This window comes from Morchella sextelata, assembly GCF_020137385.1.
Source record: "Morchella sextelata strain SCLS chromosome Unknown scls_18, whole genome shotgun sequence".
Lineage (NCBI taxonomy): Eukaryota > Fungi > Ascomycota > Pezizomycetes > Pezizales > Morchellaceae > Morchella > Morchella sextelata.
Genome location: NW_025408633.1, coordinates 1,171,213 through 1,189,466, shown reverse-complemented (window position 1 = coordinate 1,189,466; position 18,254 = coordinate 1,171,213). Strand labels below are relative to the sequence as shown.

The 18,254-nt window shown below is 47.0% G+C and overlaps 5 protein-coding genes across 5 annotated transcripts; 4 read left to right on the top strand and 1 right to left on the bottom strand.

The window, feature by feature from the left end:
• Positions 1-639: 639 nt before the first annotated feature.
• Positions 640-2,346, bottom strand: H6S33_004828 (uncharacterized protein; the record flags this gene model as incomplete). The annotated part of the gene is made up of 3 exons (XM_044836191.1): positions 640-672; positions 736-2,218; positions 2,288-2,346. 3 exons carry the CDS (start codon positions 2,344-2,346, stop codon positions 640-642), a joined length of 1,575 nt encoding a protein of 524 aa, XP_044690801.1.
• A 3,380-nt stretch (positions 2,347-5,726) lies between these two features.
• Positions 5,727-7,068, top strand: H6S33_004827 (uncharacterized protein; the record flags this gene model as incomplete). Its single annotated transcript, XM_044836190.1, has 2 exons — positions 5,727-6,040; positions 6,117-7,068. 2 exons carry the CDS (start codon positions 5,727-5,729, stop codon positions 7,066-7,068), a joined length of 1,266 nt encoding a protein of 421 aa, XP_044690800.1.
• Positions 7,069-7,159: 91 nt separating this feature from the next.
• On the top strand, positions 7,160-8,720 carry H6S33_004826 (uncharacterized protein; the record flags this gene model as incomplete). Its single annotated transcript, XM_044836189.1, has 4 exons — positions 7,160-8,130; positions 8,214-8,443; positions 8,508-8,589; positions 8,654-8,720. The coding sequence occupies 4 exons, from the start codon at positions 7,160-7,162 to the stop codon at positions 8,718-8,720; spliced, it is 1,350 nt and encodes a 449-aa protein (XP_044690799.1).
• A 1,478-nt stretch (positions 8,721-10,198) lies between these two features.
• On the top strand, positions 10,199-11,527 carry H6S33_004825 (uncharacterized protein; the record flags this gene model as incomplete). The annotated part of the gene is made up of 1 exon (XM_044836186.1): positions 10,199-11,527. The coding sequence occupies one exon, from the start codon at positions 10,199-10,201 to the stop codon at positions 11,525-11,527; it is 1,329 nt and encodes a 442-aa protein (XP_044690798.1).
• Positions 11,528-15,827: 4,300 nt separating this feature from the next.
• Positions 15,828-18,207, top strand: H6S33_004824 (uncharacterized protein; the record flags this gene model as incomplete). The annotated part of the gene is made up of 4 exons (XM_044836185.1): positions 15,828-16,028; positions 16,100-16,142; positions 16,213-17,961; positions 18,020-18,207. 4 exons carry the CDS (start codon positions 15,828-15,830, stop codon positions 18,205-18,207), a joined length of 2,181 nt encoding a protein of 726 aa, XP_044690797.1.
• Positions 18,208-18,254: the final 47 nt, after the last annotated feature.

The following is an 18,254-nucleotide window of genomic DNA, read 5'->3' as shown; positions in this document are numbered from 1 at the left end:
ATTAGATTTAGAAGATGTTTCATTATCTGGGTCTAAGTCTAAGTCAGAAAATTAAAGTGCCTGGCTCAGCCCACCGAGGTAACTTCTAGCCATAGGTACAGATACGTGCAGTTTTCTCCTGAATAATTGTATTTTTATTAGTATGTTGATAGGTAGCTAAATCTGTAGATTTTATGATTCTCATTGATGCCCATGCCCATGTTCGTGGACGAATTGGTTAATTGGAACGCGAAAGCTGGTGGAGAAGGGCGATAGGCGAGGCCGGAACGTTTAACACTTTGTATTTTTATTATCTGTAAATCAAGCATGATAGAGAGACAAATACTCGTTACTCGTTGACTCTAATTAATATAGGGTTACTTGAATGCAGATCAAAATTCAGGATTTCATGCATATATCTATGTTGATCCCTCCTAATATGCTCTCTTGGAAAAGAAGAAAGTTCAAAAAGATCACCAGAACTTAGTAAAATGTAGCTCCAATGACAAAGCCTAAAACATGAACATTGAAACCTAACACCCAGAATGTGAGCCAAACGATACGCCAAACCGCGTGGAAATGCCCTGAGTTATATACGATTAATGATGATGTAAAGACTGAAAGTACCATCCCACATCTCTTACCTTAGTTCAGGCGTAATCACACCGATATCTCTTCAAGTTTTCCCAAAATCTAGAGAACTAGTCAGACCCAAAACCAAATAATAGTACGGGAGTTACACATCGCTCAGCTTACCTTCTCGATATAACTTGCGCTCACACTGACAGTTTCCTCCCTCAAAGGATTTGCAATCTCCATTTTATGTTCATCCCCCATCAAGGTCATCGCATCATCATCGTCGTTCCCAGCGTCTAGACATGTCAAGCACGATATGACAACATCTGTATACTTGCTCCCGAGTATTCGCGGTACCCTCTCCTCAGCCATTTTCACCATTCTTGCTTTTATTTCATAAGGCCTGACCTGCTTTCCGTTCTCACTGGGCCTCAGCAAATAGTCTGATATTTCTGTCATCACAGGCTGATTGTCTTCGGTCCACACCACAAACGATTGCCATAATGCAATTTCAAGCAAACAAACACCAAGACTGTATACATCATGCTCCATTTTGTAAACCGTCTGGTGGAATTCCCCTTGGCGATCTGGGTGTCGGTATATATTTTCCTCCCAGGCTTTGTCTCCTAGGTAAGCTGTAAAGCCAACAGCAGGACGAGCTTTCTGAAAACCTATAAGGAAAGGAGAACCGAGAGAGTTCTTGCTGTCCGAGTTGAACATGAGTATCATCTCTGGGCGGAAGTTTTTGTGAACAAAATCAGCCGCATGGACATATAAAACAGTTCTGGCGAGTTTCTTCGCAAGTTCTATCCTTGCACCGATGGGATACAATGATACATTGTGATTTTCCATCAAAAGCAGAGATCGTAGAGACTCTGGGGCGTTGAGTCTTGGGGGTACATTGAATACCATTTCGATCTCACAGCTGACATCTGTCCTCGGCAATTCGACGATCCCAGAGCAGTTAAGAATACCAAAGTTACTCGGAGAAACCGATTTGAGAACTAAAGCTAGCTGTCGAAAATCTTGGACGCGATGCTGCCTTTCGGAAGGACTGCAAGGAATGGAATCGATTATAAATCGACTGCCTGGTATTTCTAGTATGCTGGCGCTTGTGTGTTTGATTTTCTGCCGATTCCTCCAGTAAAGATTGTCATCGTGTTCGAAGTTTATCTGAGCGCCCTTTATCCGCTTGGTATTATTCTTGGTAGAAATGGCCTCTCGTAAGCTCGTGACTACCGCGAAATATGGGGGTATGAATTGTGCTGATTGAAGTTTGATTCTCTGATCCAGCATCGTGTTCGAATTTAGAGTGAGCGTGTAGATCAAATCTCCAAGACTGTCATGCCGTCTCTGGAGTTCGTGGATAGCCTCGTTAAGTATTCTTTTGAAAAATACGAACTTCAGCTTGTATAAAATCTTCTCCTTCCTCGAGTATTCGTCGATTTTCAGCATGATATCTCGAAATTTACCGCACAAAAGGTTCGAAAGCTTTTTAAAACAATCTTTGAGGCTGTGTTCGAGACAGTCTTCGATAGATGCAAGATATTTAAGCTCCTCCTCAAGCCTGAGCCATTGACTTTGGACTACAGTAATAAGCTCATCTACTTCGGATCCATAGTTCTGGAAAGTTCTGAATTTGTCAACGAGGTCCTTTCCTAGCCTAACCCCCCACCTCAACCGTTAGTCTATTTCAAATCCGTAGCCGTAAGTGAAGCCGGTACGGGCTTACATGATTGACATTTCCACTAATGAGGGGATTGCCAGCGCAATACCCACTGCAAATTCCATCGTGAGCCAAAGATGCTTCCCGCGGTTCTCTGATGTGATCGCTAAACGAATTCGTCCGTGTTTCTGGGGAGGGGTTGTAAAATGGGAGGGGCAAGGGAATGTGGCTAGATACCTTGCAATAAGTGTCGTATGCGACACGGCGTGGGCACATCTCATTGATTCGGGCTGGTACTGAATTGACCGGGTTTACTATTGGTAGAGAAAGCGTTCTTGGACCGGGGATCGCCGAGTATTGCCAATTCAAAGTCGTTTAGCAACCGACCGTAAGAAAAGACGTTGTATTCAGCATTCCCAATGGTATTTATATACCTCTCTATCTCAATTATGTTACTATGATAGAGGCCAAATCCCCTTAGTCGGGGAACGCACAGTACAGTGCTCTTAGGACCTTCCATTTCTTAGAAGTCGACTTTTTTACCGCGGGTGATCAAGTACATACAACCTGACTCTAATCTGCAAAATTCAAAGAATTAGCTATAAGACCAAAGGAAGCATAATATAATGGAATTCAAACTGCACAGGATTTCACGAGCTCAAAGATACTTATTGAACTCATCTTGTCGCCGATACACCCCACGTAATCCGGCCGGAATTATCCCGACCCTATGCAAAAGACGTCGATACACCCCCATTAGGAACGTGATCATTAATATTGTGTTGTGACTTGTTATTGAAGCCTTTGAAGCAATAATACGAACTTATATGGGTTGATCATGATCTGACCTACTAAACCTTGTAATAGGTACCGAGCAGCTAGGATCAGACCAGATACATATTGTAGTAGAGCATGCGTGGTTGATGTGCCAAAAATCAAGGGTGTCTCATGTCGGTAGGCTTTTGGACCTCTAAAGTAATGTTTTTCAGGTGCCGGAGAAGAATAGCCTATCAATATTAATGAAGTGGTTTTAACTGTAGTATACTAGTCTAATATGTAAAGTACTGTAAACCCTCCATTTTTGCAGCTTATTGGTCGAGATCGAGGAACCCTAACTCACATGGCAACCAGCCCACTAGCTACCTGACTGCATTATAATTATGTAGAGCGCTGTGGGCCATGGGGATATGTTAGAAATATCAGAAAGACCACATTACTACAACCCATTCTATCTCTTTCTCTTCTTGAATTCTCCTTATTATTATTACTACCTTATATGTATAGACGTGAATGAACAGAAAGCAAAGACTACATGTATATATATGAGTGAAACGCGCTGCCAGCTAGGCCTATAGCCTACGATAAAATGCAATGCGTATGCACCTGGTCTGTTGAACGAACACATATCTCCCAGTAGGGCAGCGGGGTTGAGGGGCACGTACTTTCCGTAGTTTAATTATGGTCACATCCGCTTCATGTCACTACCTACATGTAGTGATCATACAATATATTGATCAATTCGAAAGCAACTTATAAATTAAATCGCGCATCATAGATCTAGCAATATTTCATGATAATGTGGTAGGTACCTCCTGAGGCTTAAGAAGTATTTATATCGGGACACACAATTGACTTTGATTGTGAGGCACAGAAACTTCGAAAAGCAAAATACGATGAATGTTCCCTTGGATCTGGGGATATACTTTTTGGAAAACACTATATTGACAAGAGAGAGGGAGAGAGTAGTCCTTTAACTTAAATTATATGTACATAGTGTTGAAAATATTCAATATTCAGTTGCGGCCGAAACAAGTGTTGCACCGTATAATTAATGAATTGAACAAAAAAAAAAAAAAGATAAGTGTTGCATCGTATCACTAGCGATCACTCGGCAGCTGTTCCCGTCACGAAATGTAGTTATAAATCCTGACATAGAGATTGTATCCTTAGATACATACCCATGGGCGGCGATCCGGGAAAACGTTGTTTAGGGATGTTAATATAAGCCAACTTTTCCCGGATCGCCGCCGTATGTACATGTAGGTACATGCGGCTACATGGGTACCACTAGAGTAGAGTACTTCCTGACTCCGAAGAATGCCGGCCGCTCTTCTGTCATGTTCAGTAGGTGAAATCCAGTCTAGGCTAGGTACATACATAAATGTATGTACCTAGCCGCAACAGAGCAGGAAATACAGGTGACAGATCACATGAATACCTAAGTCCATGTATATCCAGAAATTTACGCGTCAATGGCGAACATGGTCGATGTTGAATTGTTGGTCAATTATAGATCCTAAGGCAAAGAGGCCTGTGCGCTTTTGGTGCCCATTTACAATTAATAAAATTCACCATTGGCCCTTTGAAATGACGTTATTCTCGTACTCACAGCAGGTAACAAGTGCCCGAAAACGCCAGCCCTAATCTACAATTGCCATTGGAATAGAAGTCAAAAATACACCAAAACCTTGCAGCTGCATTTTTGGGTACTTCAGGCCTGTTGCGAGTAGATAGAGTACTCGTAAAGACTTGAATTTTGGACTGCTATTACATAAGATACCAGTCCACGATTTCGTATCGTATAAAAACAATGTCAAGATCTACCCGTTGTAATGGCGCGGTACCGGCCAATTAATGGCTGCCCATTGACACCTACATGTGCAATCAACAGGGATAACGATTAGTTTTGCCTATCATTTCCAGCCACCATCGGACATGAACTCCCATACCGCCAAAAGTCGAGAAATTGGCTGTGCATGCAAGATCAAAATTACTACTAATGGACACTTCTGAGGGTGATCAATAGCGTTCAACCAATTGTTAAAGAGATAATCCATGGCCGGAGATAGCCAATTTATCGAGTTTTGGCGGTATATTCTTACAGTGAATTATGATTTCGATTCCTGTACTCTGGGAAAGCTTCGTCCCGCCCGCATTATGTGGGCGCCGACTAATATATGTCTTATGAGATCATTGTGACCGCTGAGCTGATATAAAATTCTGATTTCAAACTGTTAATGACAACTATGTGCAAGCGCTGCAAAGGAAAGAGTAACTTTACCAAGGGATAGAAGAAATTAGTCAACAACAACCCTGGTTTGTGATATCGGCAGCTAGCGTGTCCTCAAACCAAGTCAGATCATTCTTGACTGAAAACCTTGTGCATGTGGATGAGATGCATATATCCACCTAAACGATCAAGGGTACGAGTATGTACTAGGATTGGAAGGATCTCACATTCGTTCCTTGAAACGTACACGGGGAGGAATCATAGGACCGAATAAGTTACCGGCCAATTCGGTTACTGCACGGCATCCCAACCCTTCACTAACATTACGTCATTGTCCTGAACTTCATCCGATTATAAGCGGAGAATTCCCTCGAGGAATTGCTTCAATTCTCCTGAGATAAAGCATTCTATACCCCTTTAACATACTCTCTATCAATATATTACTCCCACCATTTTTAGTTATCCCCAGAACTAGCCTGAACAGTTTCTCTAGAAATGGGAGCCTTCAATGACAAAAATGGCTCCGGCCATGAAAACCAAGTGGAAATCCTCGATATTAGAGTTAATAAGGCAGGCCTTGAGTCAACTCTAAAGGGTGATATTGTAGCTGGTCTAAAAAAGGAAGCGGGAGAAAAAACCCTTCCGACCCTGTTACTTTATGACGACCGTGGCCTGAAGCTCTTCGAAGAAATCACCTACCTCGACGAGTATTATTTGACCAACACAGAGATCGGAATACTCGAGAAATATGCAGAGAACATGGCAGAGAGGATTGAAGATGGTGGAGTTGTTATAGAACTGGGGAGTGGGTAGGATATTTATCCCTTTAGTCGTTTTAGACCGCTTTCGGATTTTTAGCTGACAGAACAATTAATATTGTTCTAGAAACCTCCGAAAAGTGAACATCCTTTTGCATGCCCTTGACCGTCTGGGTAAAAAAATCACATATTATGCACTTGATCTGGATCGTTCCGAATTGGTGCGGACTTTGCAGTTGATACCTGCCGGAACATTCAAAAATGTCCGCTGCGTCGGACTGCATGGAACATATGATGACGGGAAGGCCTGGTTGAAGTCATCTGCAACCGCAAACGACAAGAGTCGTTGCATATTGTGGCTCGGTTCTTCGGCCGGAAACTTTAATTTGAGGGGGGTTGCTGAGTTTCTGAAGGAATGGGCAGCTGATGCCTTGCGTGTTGGGAAGCCCGATTGTATGTTGGTTGGTCTTGATGGCTGCAAGGTTGCGGAGAAAGTCAAGTTAGCGTACAACGACCCCAAAGGGGTCTCGCGGGACTTCACTTTGAATGGCTTGTGGCACGCAAATAGTGTAATGGAGAAGGAGCATTTTGTTCGTGGGGAATGGGAATTCGTTGGGGAGTGGAATGCGGAAGAAGGAAGACATCAGGCGTATTATGAAGCTTTGAAAGATATTACCTTTGACGGTGCTCTCGAGGGTGTTACGGTAAAGAAAGGGGAGAAGATCAATGTCGAATACAGCTACAAATTTGATGAGAACGAATCGCACTTACTTTGGGAACATGCTGGGCTGGCTGATGGAGCACGGTGGTCTAACGACGCCGGGGACTATTGCAAGTACTCCCCAGTATTGTTGACCACAACCGAGTTTATACGACCTGATTTTACATTGAAATACGAGTGTCTAATTGTAAAGTTTAGATCTTCATATGCTTTACAAACCAAGATTCAATTTCCTGCTAGGACCACCCTCGCTATGTGCCCCGAGTCCAACGCCAACAGTGTCGGAATGGATGGAATTGTGGGCGGCGTGGGACACTGTGACTCTTGGTATGATTCCCAAGGACAAACTCCTCACTAAACCAATCGATCTTCGAAACCCATGCATTTTCTACATTGGACACATTCCAGCCTTTTTAGACATTCAGATTTCTCGCGCGTCGGATGGAAAGATGACTAGCCCGGGGCAGAAATATCAAGACATCTTTCAGCGCGGGATCGACCCCGACGTCGACGACCCCAACCAGTGCCATAAACACAGTGAAATACCGAATTCCTGGCCTGAATTAGATGAAATTCTAGATTACTCTCGCAGAGTTAGAGCGAGGATCCTGGCGCTATACGGCACAGGCGAGGTAGCCCGTGTGGACTCTTCTAAACTTCAACGCGCCCTTTGGTTGGCGTTTGAACATGAGGCTATGCATTTAGAAACACTGCTTTATATGCTTGTACAAAGCGAAGATACACTCCCACCGCCCGGTGTGGTTAAACCCGATTTTGTTTCTGGTAGAGAGTGGGAATTGAGAAGAGGAGCAAACACCAAAAACGCCGAGAAATGGACTGAAATCCCAAAGAAGATTATTAGTGTCGGTATTGACGACCATGAAACCCATACATCTAATGGGTCGGCTAGAAACGGGGACTGTGGTTACCAACAGCGATACTTCGGATGGGACAATGAGAAACCGATACGTCACGGCATTGAGGTGCCAGCATTCAAGGTTAGATCACATCCCATCACTAACGAGGAGTATGCCAAATATCTTCATTCACAATCCTCCAACAATATTCCTGCTTCTTGGACTTTCTCCGGTCCAAAGTTGAACGGAGCTATTTATCAAAATGGGAACGGTGCTGCTCATCAAAATGGGAACGGCACTACCTATCAAAACGGAAACGGCACGGACAGCTCACTAGAGCATTTCATCTCCTCCCTCTTTGTTAAAACTGTCTTCGGCCCCGTCTCGTTGAAGCTCGCCGGTGAGTGGCCGGTCATGGCATCCTATGACGAACTCCAGGGCTGCGCAAAATGGATGGGCGGAAGGATACCCACCGCAGATGAAGTGAGAGCCCTATACGAGTATGTTGAATCATTAGACGTTGCAGAGAAGACTCTGGGAAAGAGGATCGATGCTGTCAATGGGTAAGTATCAATCACTGCGCATGCTGCATCCTAGATAACCACAAGGAGTGGCCAAGAATGTATACTAATTCCATCCTCACCAGACATCTAATCAACAATGGCGTCCGCGAGTCACCACCAAGCCCATCCTCCATCTTCGCCGACATCCGGGGCAACAACGTCGGCCTCAAATTCTGGCACCCCACGTCGGTCATTCCCAGCGGGGGGACACCACTCGGGCGCGCCGCAACAGGCGGTGCCTGGGAATGGACCAGCACTATCCTAGAGCGCCACGAGGGCTTCAAGGAGGACGAGATGTATCCCGAGTACACCGGTAAGTACATATGGACTGAACAAAGTCTCATAACCCAAGATGAAGCTAAGAATCACTTGTGTAGCGGATTTCTTTGACGGGAAGCACAACGTCATGCTCGGCGGAAGTTGGGCCACCCACCCGAGGATTGCGGGGAGGAGGAGTTTGTAAGATCCCCCCAGTTCAGCTTCCTCTTTTAGTTGACTTGGGCTAATTATGGGTACGCGGCAGTGTCAATTGGTACCAGCGCAATTACAAGTATACTTGGGCCACGGCCAGGATTGTAGCCCTGGAATAAAGGATATGTAACAGCTGAATATATTAAAGAATCTAAAGTTTCACGGAGGAAGAATAACCCGGATCCGCTCGTGTGAAATATCACCTATCAATTTTGCTTCTTGGACAAATATGCGCCGGGGCCCGGGCCGGGGCATGAGTTGCGCTTTCCATTTCGTAATCGTATGTGTGAATGATATGGGACCGGTCATTAACGTTATAACATCATTAAAGTATACCAAACATGCCTCGACCGATCTTTTCGTGGCGGGGAAATCGAGAACTTCTTAATACATACATACCAGAAACTAAGCCTAAGACTAAGTTAGTGAGGCGAGTACTACATGTAGTATCTTCCTGACATTTTTGAACTGGGCCTTATTGCACACACCCAAAATCATGAGCTTGGCGTATTTTCGTACGGCATGCAATAGTGGAGGCAAGTGTCTCGAGGTGCATGCCTCTACCTCGTACATATGGTCCACCATGTCTTTACTTGCTCGTGTAAAGAGGGGTGATGCCTCGAGGTGCTCGAGCCGGGTCGAAGCAGATAATTACTATATTTAGATCTGTCAAAATTGCATTTTATTGTAATACTGGTAGTAGGGAGCACTTCCAATGTTCCTATCGGAAATATCAAACCTACTGGATACATGCCACTAATACTATGATTACATGTACCTAAACCTCGAGCAGTTCAAAGTGAGCAAGAAAAGAGGGAGTTTACTTCGAGCACGCTCGCCTCGTCGACCCCCACGCATTGAGCTCTCTCGAGGCCTCGGGCGTCAATGCCTCGCGGACCACACTAAGGTCCAGAGTACATACATACATGAAGTCTTGATAAACGGGGCCGATAAGAACCCCACCCCGCAAGGTGTTTGGCTGTGTGGCACGAGTGGAGGTGTGCTCGTTGGTGGAGGAGCTCCAAGCTTACCCTGTTCGAGATAAGCGGTGTCGATCATCCGCATCACCCCTGTCAGACTCCCGTCAATGGGGGCGTCTATCGATTGGCTGGCCAGTATCATACATATATGCACGTCGATATATCACTTTCGCATATCTGAGATGAACTATCGAGTACATACATGTAGTGAAGACATTCTATCCATGTATCTGTAATTCATGAATTGACTCTGTATTCACAAGTAGATAACAAGTACCCAAGTAAAAATAGCCCTCTCAAACTCAAACCGCCATGGAAGAAGCTCCGTACTGGTAAGATGACGACCACCCATTTCACCCAGATTCCACCTTAAGTCCTAACGACGGGCAGGGCAGGGCGGGCGGGCAAAACCAAAGCCGCCAAGACGCACAAAGACGTCAAAAACCAGCGGTATGCAAGCCGATATCCCATCCCACCCCACCCACCCATCCATACAGAGCTTGCTTCACCCCCACATATCCCAATTCATCTATCACAATCCTAATTCATCTATCACAATCCCAATTCATCCATCACAATTCCAATTAAACCCCCCCCATCCATCCAAACCGGTAGCCATGGCAGTCCTCCAAGACCTCCCCAACGAGATCATCTACCAGATCCTCTCCGCTCTCTACAGCTCCTACAACCCCAAGCTCGACCCCACCCCCCGCCTCAACACCTTCCTCGCCCTCGGCCGTGTCTCCCGCCGCCTCCGCAAGAACGCCGAGCGGTTCATCTACCGGACCGTCGACGTCGGCTACAGCCCGACCTCCACGTCCAAGCACAAAAGGCCCTGGCAGCTCCTCCGCACGCTCATTGCCCGCCCGTACCTCGCGGCGTACATCAGGAGCATCAGCATCAGATGGGGAACGGAGCACAAGCCGAAGGTCACATCGCACGAGAACGCCCTCTTTACCGCTGCCGCATCGAAGCTCGGCCTCGAGCTCGCGGTGAGATGGGAGGGCGACCAGGCCCTGCTCCTGTGCCACATGTTGAAAAACGTCGAGACACTCGCCATCAGCTACCCGCCCGACTTCGGGCCCAACCTCACCGATCCGTTCGGGCTCCTCCGGGAGTACGGCCCCTCCGTCCCCGCCCCCGGCGTACCACCCCTCTCCACAACCGGCATGCAGGGCATCCACACCCTCACCGTCCACTCCGAGTCCACCACCACCGCGCAGCACATCATCCCCATGCTCCTCCTCCCCAACCTCAGAACCCTCACGGCCCACCACGTCACCACCACCGCCGCCCTCCTCCCCGAGAACCCCGCGTGGCACGGCGCCTCCCGCGTCACGCACCTGCGCCTGCTCGCCTGCGAGCTCCACGGCTCCACACTGGCCATCATGTTCCGCGTCGCCAGCAAGCTCAAGCACCTCGAGTACGACGACGCCGGCGGCCGCTTCAACCCCGCGCACGCCTGCGACGAGGCGTTCGCGGCCGCGCTGCAGATCGTGCGCCCGACGCTGCAGCACCTCGCCGTCAACCTGGCGAAGGTGCAGGCACGCGACGGCACCCACGGCAAGGTCGGGTCGCTCAAGGCCTTCCCGCTGCTACGAGAGGTAGTCTGCAATTATGGGGCTATCTGGGGGATGACGTTCGCCACCTTTACGCCCGGGGTTGCGTGGCGGTTGGAGTTTGCGGCGGCGCTGCCGGCGGCGTTGGAAGCGCTGGAGGTATGGCTGCCGTGGGAGTTTACCATGAGCTGGTTGGGGGAGTTGCTGAAGGAGAAGGAGACACGGTTTAGGTTCTTGAAGATCATCAGGATGTATCCGATGGGCAAGTATGGGAGCAGGGGGAAGCGCTTCATCAAGAAGTTTAGGAGGAAGGCGGAGAGGGTGGGCGTCAAGGTTGGGGTGGCGAAGATGGTGGGTGATCGTATTGCCGGCTATGAGTTTTCTTGAGGAAACCGCCACTACATACATGTACTTTCTGCATGTTTCGTTGGCTGTAGATAAAAGATCGATCGTATTTGCGAAATAAAAAATCTGGCTATTTCATGGGGTAAAGTAAAGGTCAGGCAGGGTCCACAGCTGTGATAAAACTCAGGGACCCGGTGCGATGAAGGAAGGGGTGTTGCCCCACCCATCACCCATCATCCCACGCACGTGTCTCCCCGGTCCCGGCACTGGCTGGATTTAAGCCTTTGCCAAGCCTGTGCACCACACCACCCTCGAAAGTGCAGGCACAGAGCTCCGGCGGGTATGTATGTACGGTGAACATAAGGTGCGTACATGTAGGTAGTACGCGATAAACTTAAGAACTCTCGCCGAGTGTTACGGCAGCACAAGTATAGGTTCCACTGTGCTCCTACCCATCCTAGTACTAGTGTAGTCGACGAGTCGAGTCCACAGCTCGAGTCCACAGCTCGAGCTTTATCCTCGAGCAGGGTCGAGCAGGAGGAGTCACGAGTCGAGCTTTCCCGCGCAATTTATCAAAACTCTAATGACCCTGTAAATGAATCAGCAAAGTCGTCGGTAAAGGCATCATTGGTAAATGTGCACTGGCACGTGTATCGGGAAAGTCGTTTCTCGATTATATAGTAATTCTCGGTAGGTAAATGCATCAGTAAAGTCGTAGCTAGGGAAATTGGACGACTTTACCAACGACTTTACATACCTACTAATTTACATGCGACTTCGTGGCATTTAGGGTCGGGGGAATAAGCTTTGTTGGCTCTACCTGTGATCGCATTGATTTACAATATACTTCACAGATGCATTGAAACCGGCAACACAATCGATCATATTGATCAAGGGGAACACCCGAAGGCCGAGAGTTACAATCACAGAACTGCCTCTACATTCCAATTGAACAATACGCTTTCTAAATTTCAATTGTATTCCCCAAATGTTACAAGCCCATTAACATAGAGGAACATCTGGTGATGCTGTATACATATTTTGTTTCAAAGATCAAGTATCTTGAGATTCTAATAAAGGCTTCATCGGAAAAAAGAAATATTTTCCGGAGGAAATGGAAAAAGGGTCCGGAAATGGTAAAAGCCGTAGGGAAAAGGCATTACAAGCTGTAAAGTCGTAGGAAAAAGCATCCACAGATGCATTTACACAAGACATCGACTGTAAATGTGCTTTTTCGTGCCCTTTTGTGCCTTTTACCACTTTATTTATATGTGAAAAGGGATTATTGATGCGTTTACCGGGCTATTAGGGAAATCGACTCGAGCTGCTCGAGCTTTCTAATCATATAGGATTTGAGCACATATCGATAGATGAAAGGCTATTTGGCCCAATTGGAACCAAAAAATCTATTTTTCGCAAAGATTACTTTCAACATTTCCCCTTATCAGGAATTAGGCCGGCATTAAATATATTTATTGGAAAGCTCGAGTTTTGCCACGAGCAGAGGTAGTTTCACGAGTCGAGCGGAGCAATCCTGCTAAACGCACGAGTTGCTCGAGCCAATTAGTAAAAATCAACTCGATCGGACTCGTCGACCACACTAATTAAACCCATCCCCTCCGAACGAGCAGCTTGCTCGGCAGGAGCGCTGGTACGAGACTAAGACCCCCCCCCCTTCCAGGAAAAATTCCCATCTACTAAGTATCCCAATTTCTTTCGCAAAACGATTCCCAGCCGCATGTAGCATTGAGAATGGAGGTTGGTAGTAGGTTGAATTACTACATAATATTATGCTGGGAACTCGAATAGTTAGGAGGCCCAGAGAACCCCCATCAAGTTTCTGTCTTCAAAGTTAAGGTTTGAGGATCTATGCATGTACTACAATAATATTCTCTCTGTGTCTCCATTGACTCAATTTGGGTCATGAGACAAAGGTGGCTGTTCCCGTTTATACGCTGGTGTAGGAATACAGCGGCCCATGACTCCAAACTCGGTGTGGTAGCAACATATGAGACCTGCTCGTTCAATATTTTTTTTTTTTTTCGTGTCCTCTGACTACTTCCTTTTTTCCTTTCTTCCTCGTTCACCACCACCACTAACACCATCGTTTCTTTTTGTTTGCCCTTTTATGTCTCCGGCATCGGCTTTCTGGAATTTATCAATACACGAAATTAATGCTGAATTTATCTGCTGCACTACAACCGATGATTATTGCAGCAGTCAATTATGATTATTTTCTGCTCGTTGTTTACAGCAGTTACTAAATCCCATCCATCAACCTCCGCTCGAATTCATCGACTATAGTTGGCTATTAATTATTAATTGTATCTTTGAACGGGCATGATCCAAGTTACTACCAGGTTCGTCTTTCTTGTTTTACACTCGCACATCCAATCGTGTTCGAAAAACTTAATTGCCTGAAGACTAATCACTTGACTTCCGTAGCACGAGGAACTCGTTCATGCATTAGTAAACTTAGAGAGGATATCGTCATAGCCTCCGGGCTGCATACGATTAATGAATTAACAAAAGCAAAAAAACAAGGAACTCGTTCATAGTTTCTCACTCGATATCTAATATCAAGCAACAAATTCGACATCATTTATCGTGTGACAGGAGAGATCAGCCAAGAGCTGGTTCTACCGGCTATTTTCTGATTATCAACAGTTCCTACGAAAATGCTGGCGTGTCAATCACTGTGAGAGATGCTAGCTAGCCAGCTCGAACTCACCAATCAGCAGCCCAATTATTAAAGCGGCAATCCTCCTCCTCGATTATCAATTGCAACGATGTTAGCCATCTTTGGCATGATGCACCAACAACGAACACTGTGTCCTCGTTGGTCCAGTGCTAAAAATATCATTAGCCCCATGGCAACGTCGAGATCGAGTTTCAAACACAAACTAGATTCCATCCTCTATCTCTCAATTGTTTGCCGCTGCTGTTTTTGCTAATTGCCGTGGGTGGATAGGTGAATCTCGGGTTCTGTTTTGTCTATTCCAGCGGTGCATGTTGATGTTCAATTTATATCCACCCTTTTGGGCCTTGGTTTCTATTCGCCAATTGCAATTATATACGCCCATATCTCCAAGAGCGTCTGAGAAACGTTTCGTTTTGGAGATTTGTTTCTTCGCCAGTTGCAGAAACACACTCATAAGACCACTTCACACTAGACCATGCACAAAGGCTCCAGCACGGGCCCCAGACTGATACACGGCGATCAATCAATATCTAACACACAGATGCTGATCAATATCTCCGGCCGGTACCCTCCCAAAACATGGACCACAGTTCCGTATTAACAGTATCTACCTACCGCGCAGTCATCTCTTCGAATCCAAATCAGCCTCACACGTCTTTCAAAGTCCAACCGCCGGAATACAGATCTGCGCTCAGTTAATTTGGCGCTCGGTTAAGCACAGAGTCCGAGGAAGGGTTGATCGAGCAAGGCCACATATCTATGCTCCGAGATTTCCTCACTGGCCAGCTACGATGGTCAAAGTGTTACTAAGTGTAGGGCTGCATGATGGGTGCTCTACATGAAGCATGGAGTGGACAATATGCATGCCCATGAAGCGCGAAGCTGCGAGAACAGGACAGGCAGGCACAGGCATGCGTCGTTGACGTCTTGGCATCCACGCATCCGCATCCGAGAGCCTCAACCTTAAGAGGGGTTGCGGCGCACGGCCCACCCAACCCCCCATCGACCCCTACCTAGCGTTGCGCAGGGCCTGCGTCTTCCGCAGATCTTCTGGCTTCGACGGCCTTCTACCGCGGTTTCCCTCACCACCGCCGCCGCCTTAGACAGAGCGGGGAACGGTTGGCAGCATACGCAGTTTCACGGTTACAATTGATTGGTACACACCTTTTTTTTCCCTTCATGACAAGTTTTACGCTGAAAACTAGTGGGGAAGCAATCGGTGGCATCGTTTTATTGCATGATGTATATATTCTATGTTGCACATATATCTAAGCATATTAACATTTGACAAGCTTGAAAACCCACCAGTAGGTGGTTCGGATTGTTCGCACCCCTGAGATCATTATAGCTACGAATCAGAGCCCTATTTGCGGTCCCTCGCCGATCCGACGCGTCTTCCCAGAGGTTCTACCCCACGACTGACCACGTGTCCTGGGCCTCATCTGTTGGGAGGATCTACTCCTACCTACATTCTCCTGTCTCTCCAATATGGCTTGAGTTCCTCGTTTCATGCCCCTTCCTCATCATCTTCACCAACGTCACTGTCATCAAGTTCCATCAAGTTCCATCATCAAGTTCTATCATCACTTTTACAGCATCATCTTTCATCTTCTCCTTTTACCGCTATCTAATACCTCCATCATGCAACGCTCCCTCTTTAGAAAACCTGGCGACAGTGATGATGAGAGCAGTTCTGAGTCTGAGGATCTCAGTAGTTCGGCGTCCGCTGTTTCTGGAGATTCTGCTGGTCTTTCATCATCCCCCACAGCTCTTCCTGATAACCTGGGGCCGAATCCCTCCGTACCCACTGCAGCCGTTAACTCTTCCTCCTCTACTAGCCCAGTAACTATCTACTCGGCTGAATCTCCCCCCCATCCGCCAATCTCACCTTTCGCTGCCAATCATCAATACAGCATCGTATTCAATGCCTTGCTAGAAGCGTTCGTTTCATCACGGGTCTCTCATCCCGCTGCAGCAGAAGAATCGTTTCAGACGATTGCTCGACTATTATCTGACCATGGGATAGCTCCACCCAACAGCGAGAACTTTGCTCGTCCCGAATTGGCGAGTGTACGCCAGACCTATCTAGACGGCGTCGATGCTCTTTTGCAGCGGAGCGTACAGCAAAGTGCAGGTGGAGAAGTGGCAGGTCATGTTGTGGAGGATAGTCAGTTGTCAATGGTTCTCAGGGAGAATTCGGCTGCGGTCGTTCCCGGTCCGCCCATCCTCAAAAGGGTAATGACAGAAACCGTTCCTGCTGGTAGGAGCTTGGATGGACGAAAGGTCCTTCAACGGTGCTCTTCGTTGAGTATACTAGCAAATGCTGCAAAGGGTACAAAGTACCGGCCTAGTACTGCTCCAGCACTGGCTGAAAGCCCACCGTCGTTTTTCCCAGTGGACAAGGAGCCCAAACCAACACCAACCACGCCTAGCATCAATGTTATAATTAAACCATCACGGTATACGTCCGATTTCATCGAGCTAGGGTTTCTTGGGAAAGGCGGGTTCGGTTCCGTGTTCCACGTTCGCAATCGTCTCGATGGAGCTGAGTATGCTATCAAAAAGGTGGCACTTAAGCATGAAATGTTTAAAAAGGTCCAAGAGGATGGTATCGGAGCATTTGAGAGGGTCGTGAGGGAGGTTAACACAATGGCGACCCTTGAACATAATAATATCGTCAGGTATTATGCCAGCTGGATTGATGGGTTGATTGCTGAGCAGTTTGCCGCCGGGCCAGTGGCTACAGTCGATGTGAATGTTGGTGCTGCTACTCAAGTTGACGAAGTGAACGTCTCTAAGCATGATCCAACGAGTAACTATGATCCAACGAGTAACTATGACCCAACTAGTAACGACGGCCCAACGAGTAACGATGACCTTCCTAATGACGAGGACCTTCCTAATGACGAGGATCAGGCCGAGCTATCAGAGTTAAACATTATATTTGATATTGAGCCTGACGAAAGCAGGGTCAAAACTCTTGGTAGCTTAAATGAATCAAAATCTTTGAGCAAGGAGATCGAGGTGGGTAGCATGGGCCACATGGACGGCAATTCTGAGGAGAGCTCGGGCGAATCAGTAGAGTGTATTCCAAGGTCATTCTCCCCCAAGGCGCGGTTAGCACACGATTCTATATCTCGACGTTCCTCAAACCACCGCGGGAACAAACCTTCAGTCAACTTCAAACTAGCTTCCGAAGACGAGTCAGCGCACTTATACTCCGAATCTGACCTCGCGGAATCAGCGATCTTTTCAGCGGGTAACGGTGCCATGATAAAGTCAACCACAAAGGGGCGTGGGCAGGAGAACAGACGATCTGCATCTGTGGTCACCCTTCATATCCAGATGTCACTTCATAAGCTTGGACTGACCTCATACTTGTCCTCGGATTCCCCCCCACATGGTGGCCCGAAACATTGCTTCTGCCTTATCGCCTCATTAAGGTTGTTTTCCGGTCTTCTTGATGGCGTTGCTTACCTCCACGAGAAGAAAATCGCTCATAGAGATTTGAAACCGGGAAACATTTTCCTCGATACCTATGAGGGTCGGAGGTGTTGCAAATGCGATACCCACAACGCTATTGTCATTCCTCGCATCGGGGATTTCGGGCTCGTAAAAAATGTTACGGAAAGCACTGGGGCTACGACCCCGAGCGTTGCTGTGGGTACCGAGTTTTATAGGCCACAGGCAGGCGTTATGGACGATGACCTAATTGGAAGAGATTTATTTGCATTGGGCGTGATATTGGTCGAACTAATGCACAAGTTTGGCACAAGTGAGTCTTCTATTTCTCCTTGTCCACTTTCTGGGTCTGGTGTACTGACCTTGAATAGGAATGGAACGTGTGTTCACACTTACAGCATTGACAAGGGCCGGAAAGCTTCCAGCAGCCCTGGACGAACGCATTATTGATATCGTCCAAGGATGTTGTTCGCTCGGCCCTTATGTCAATAAGAGGTGGGATTTAGAGAGGGTCAAGCAAGCCATCATTACCATTGAGAATTCTGAGTCTCAAGAGTAGCGTTTTATTGTTTCGGGAGGTGACTATTTTTAAGGAGTTTGAACGTA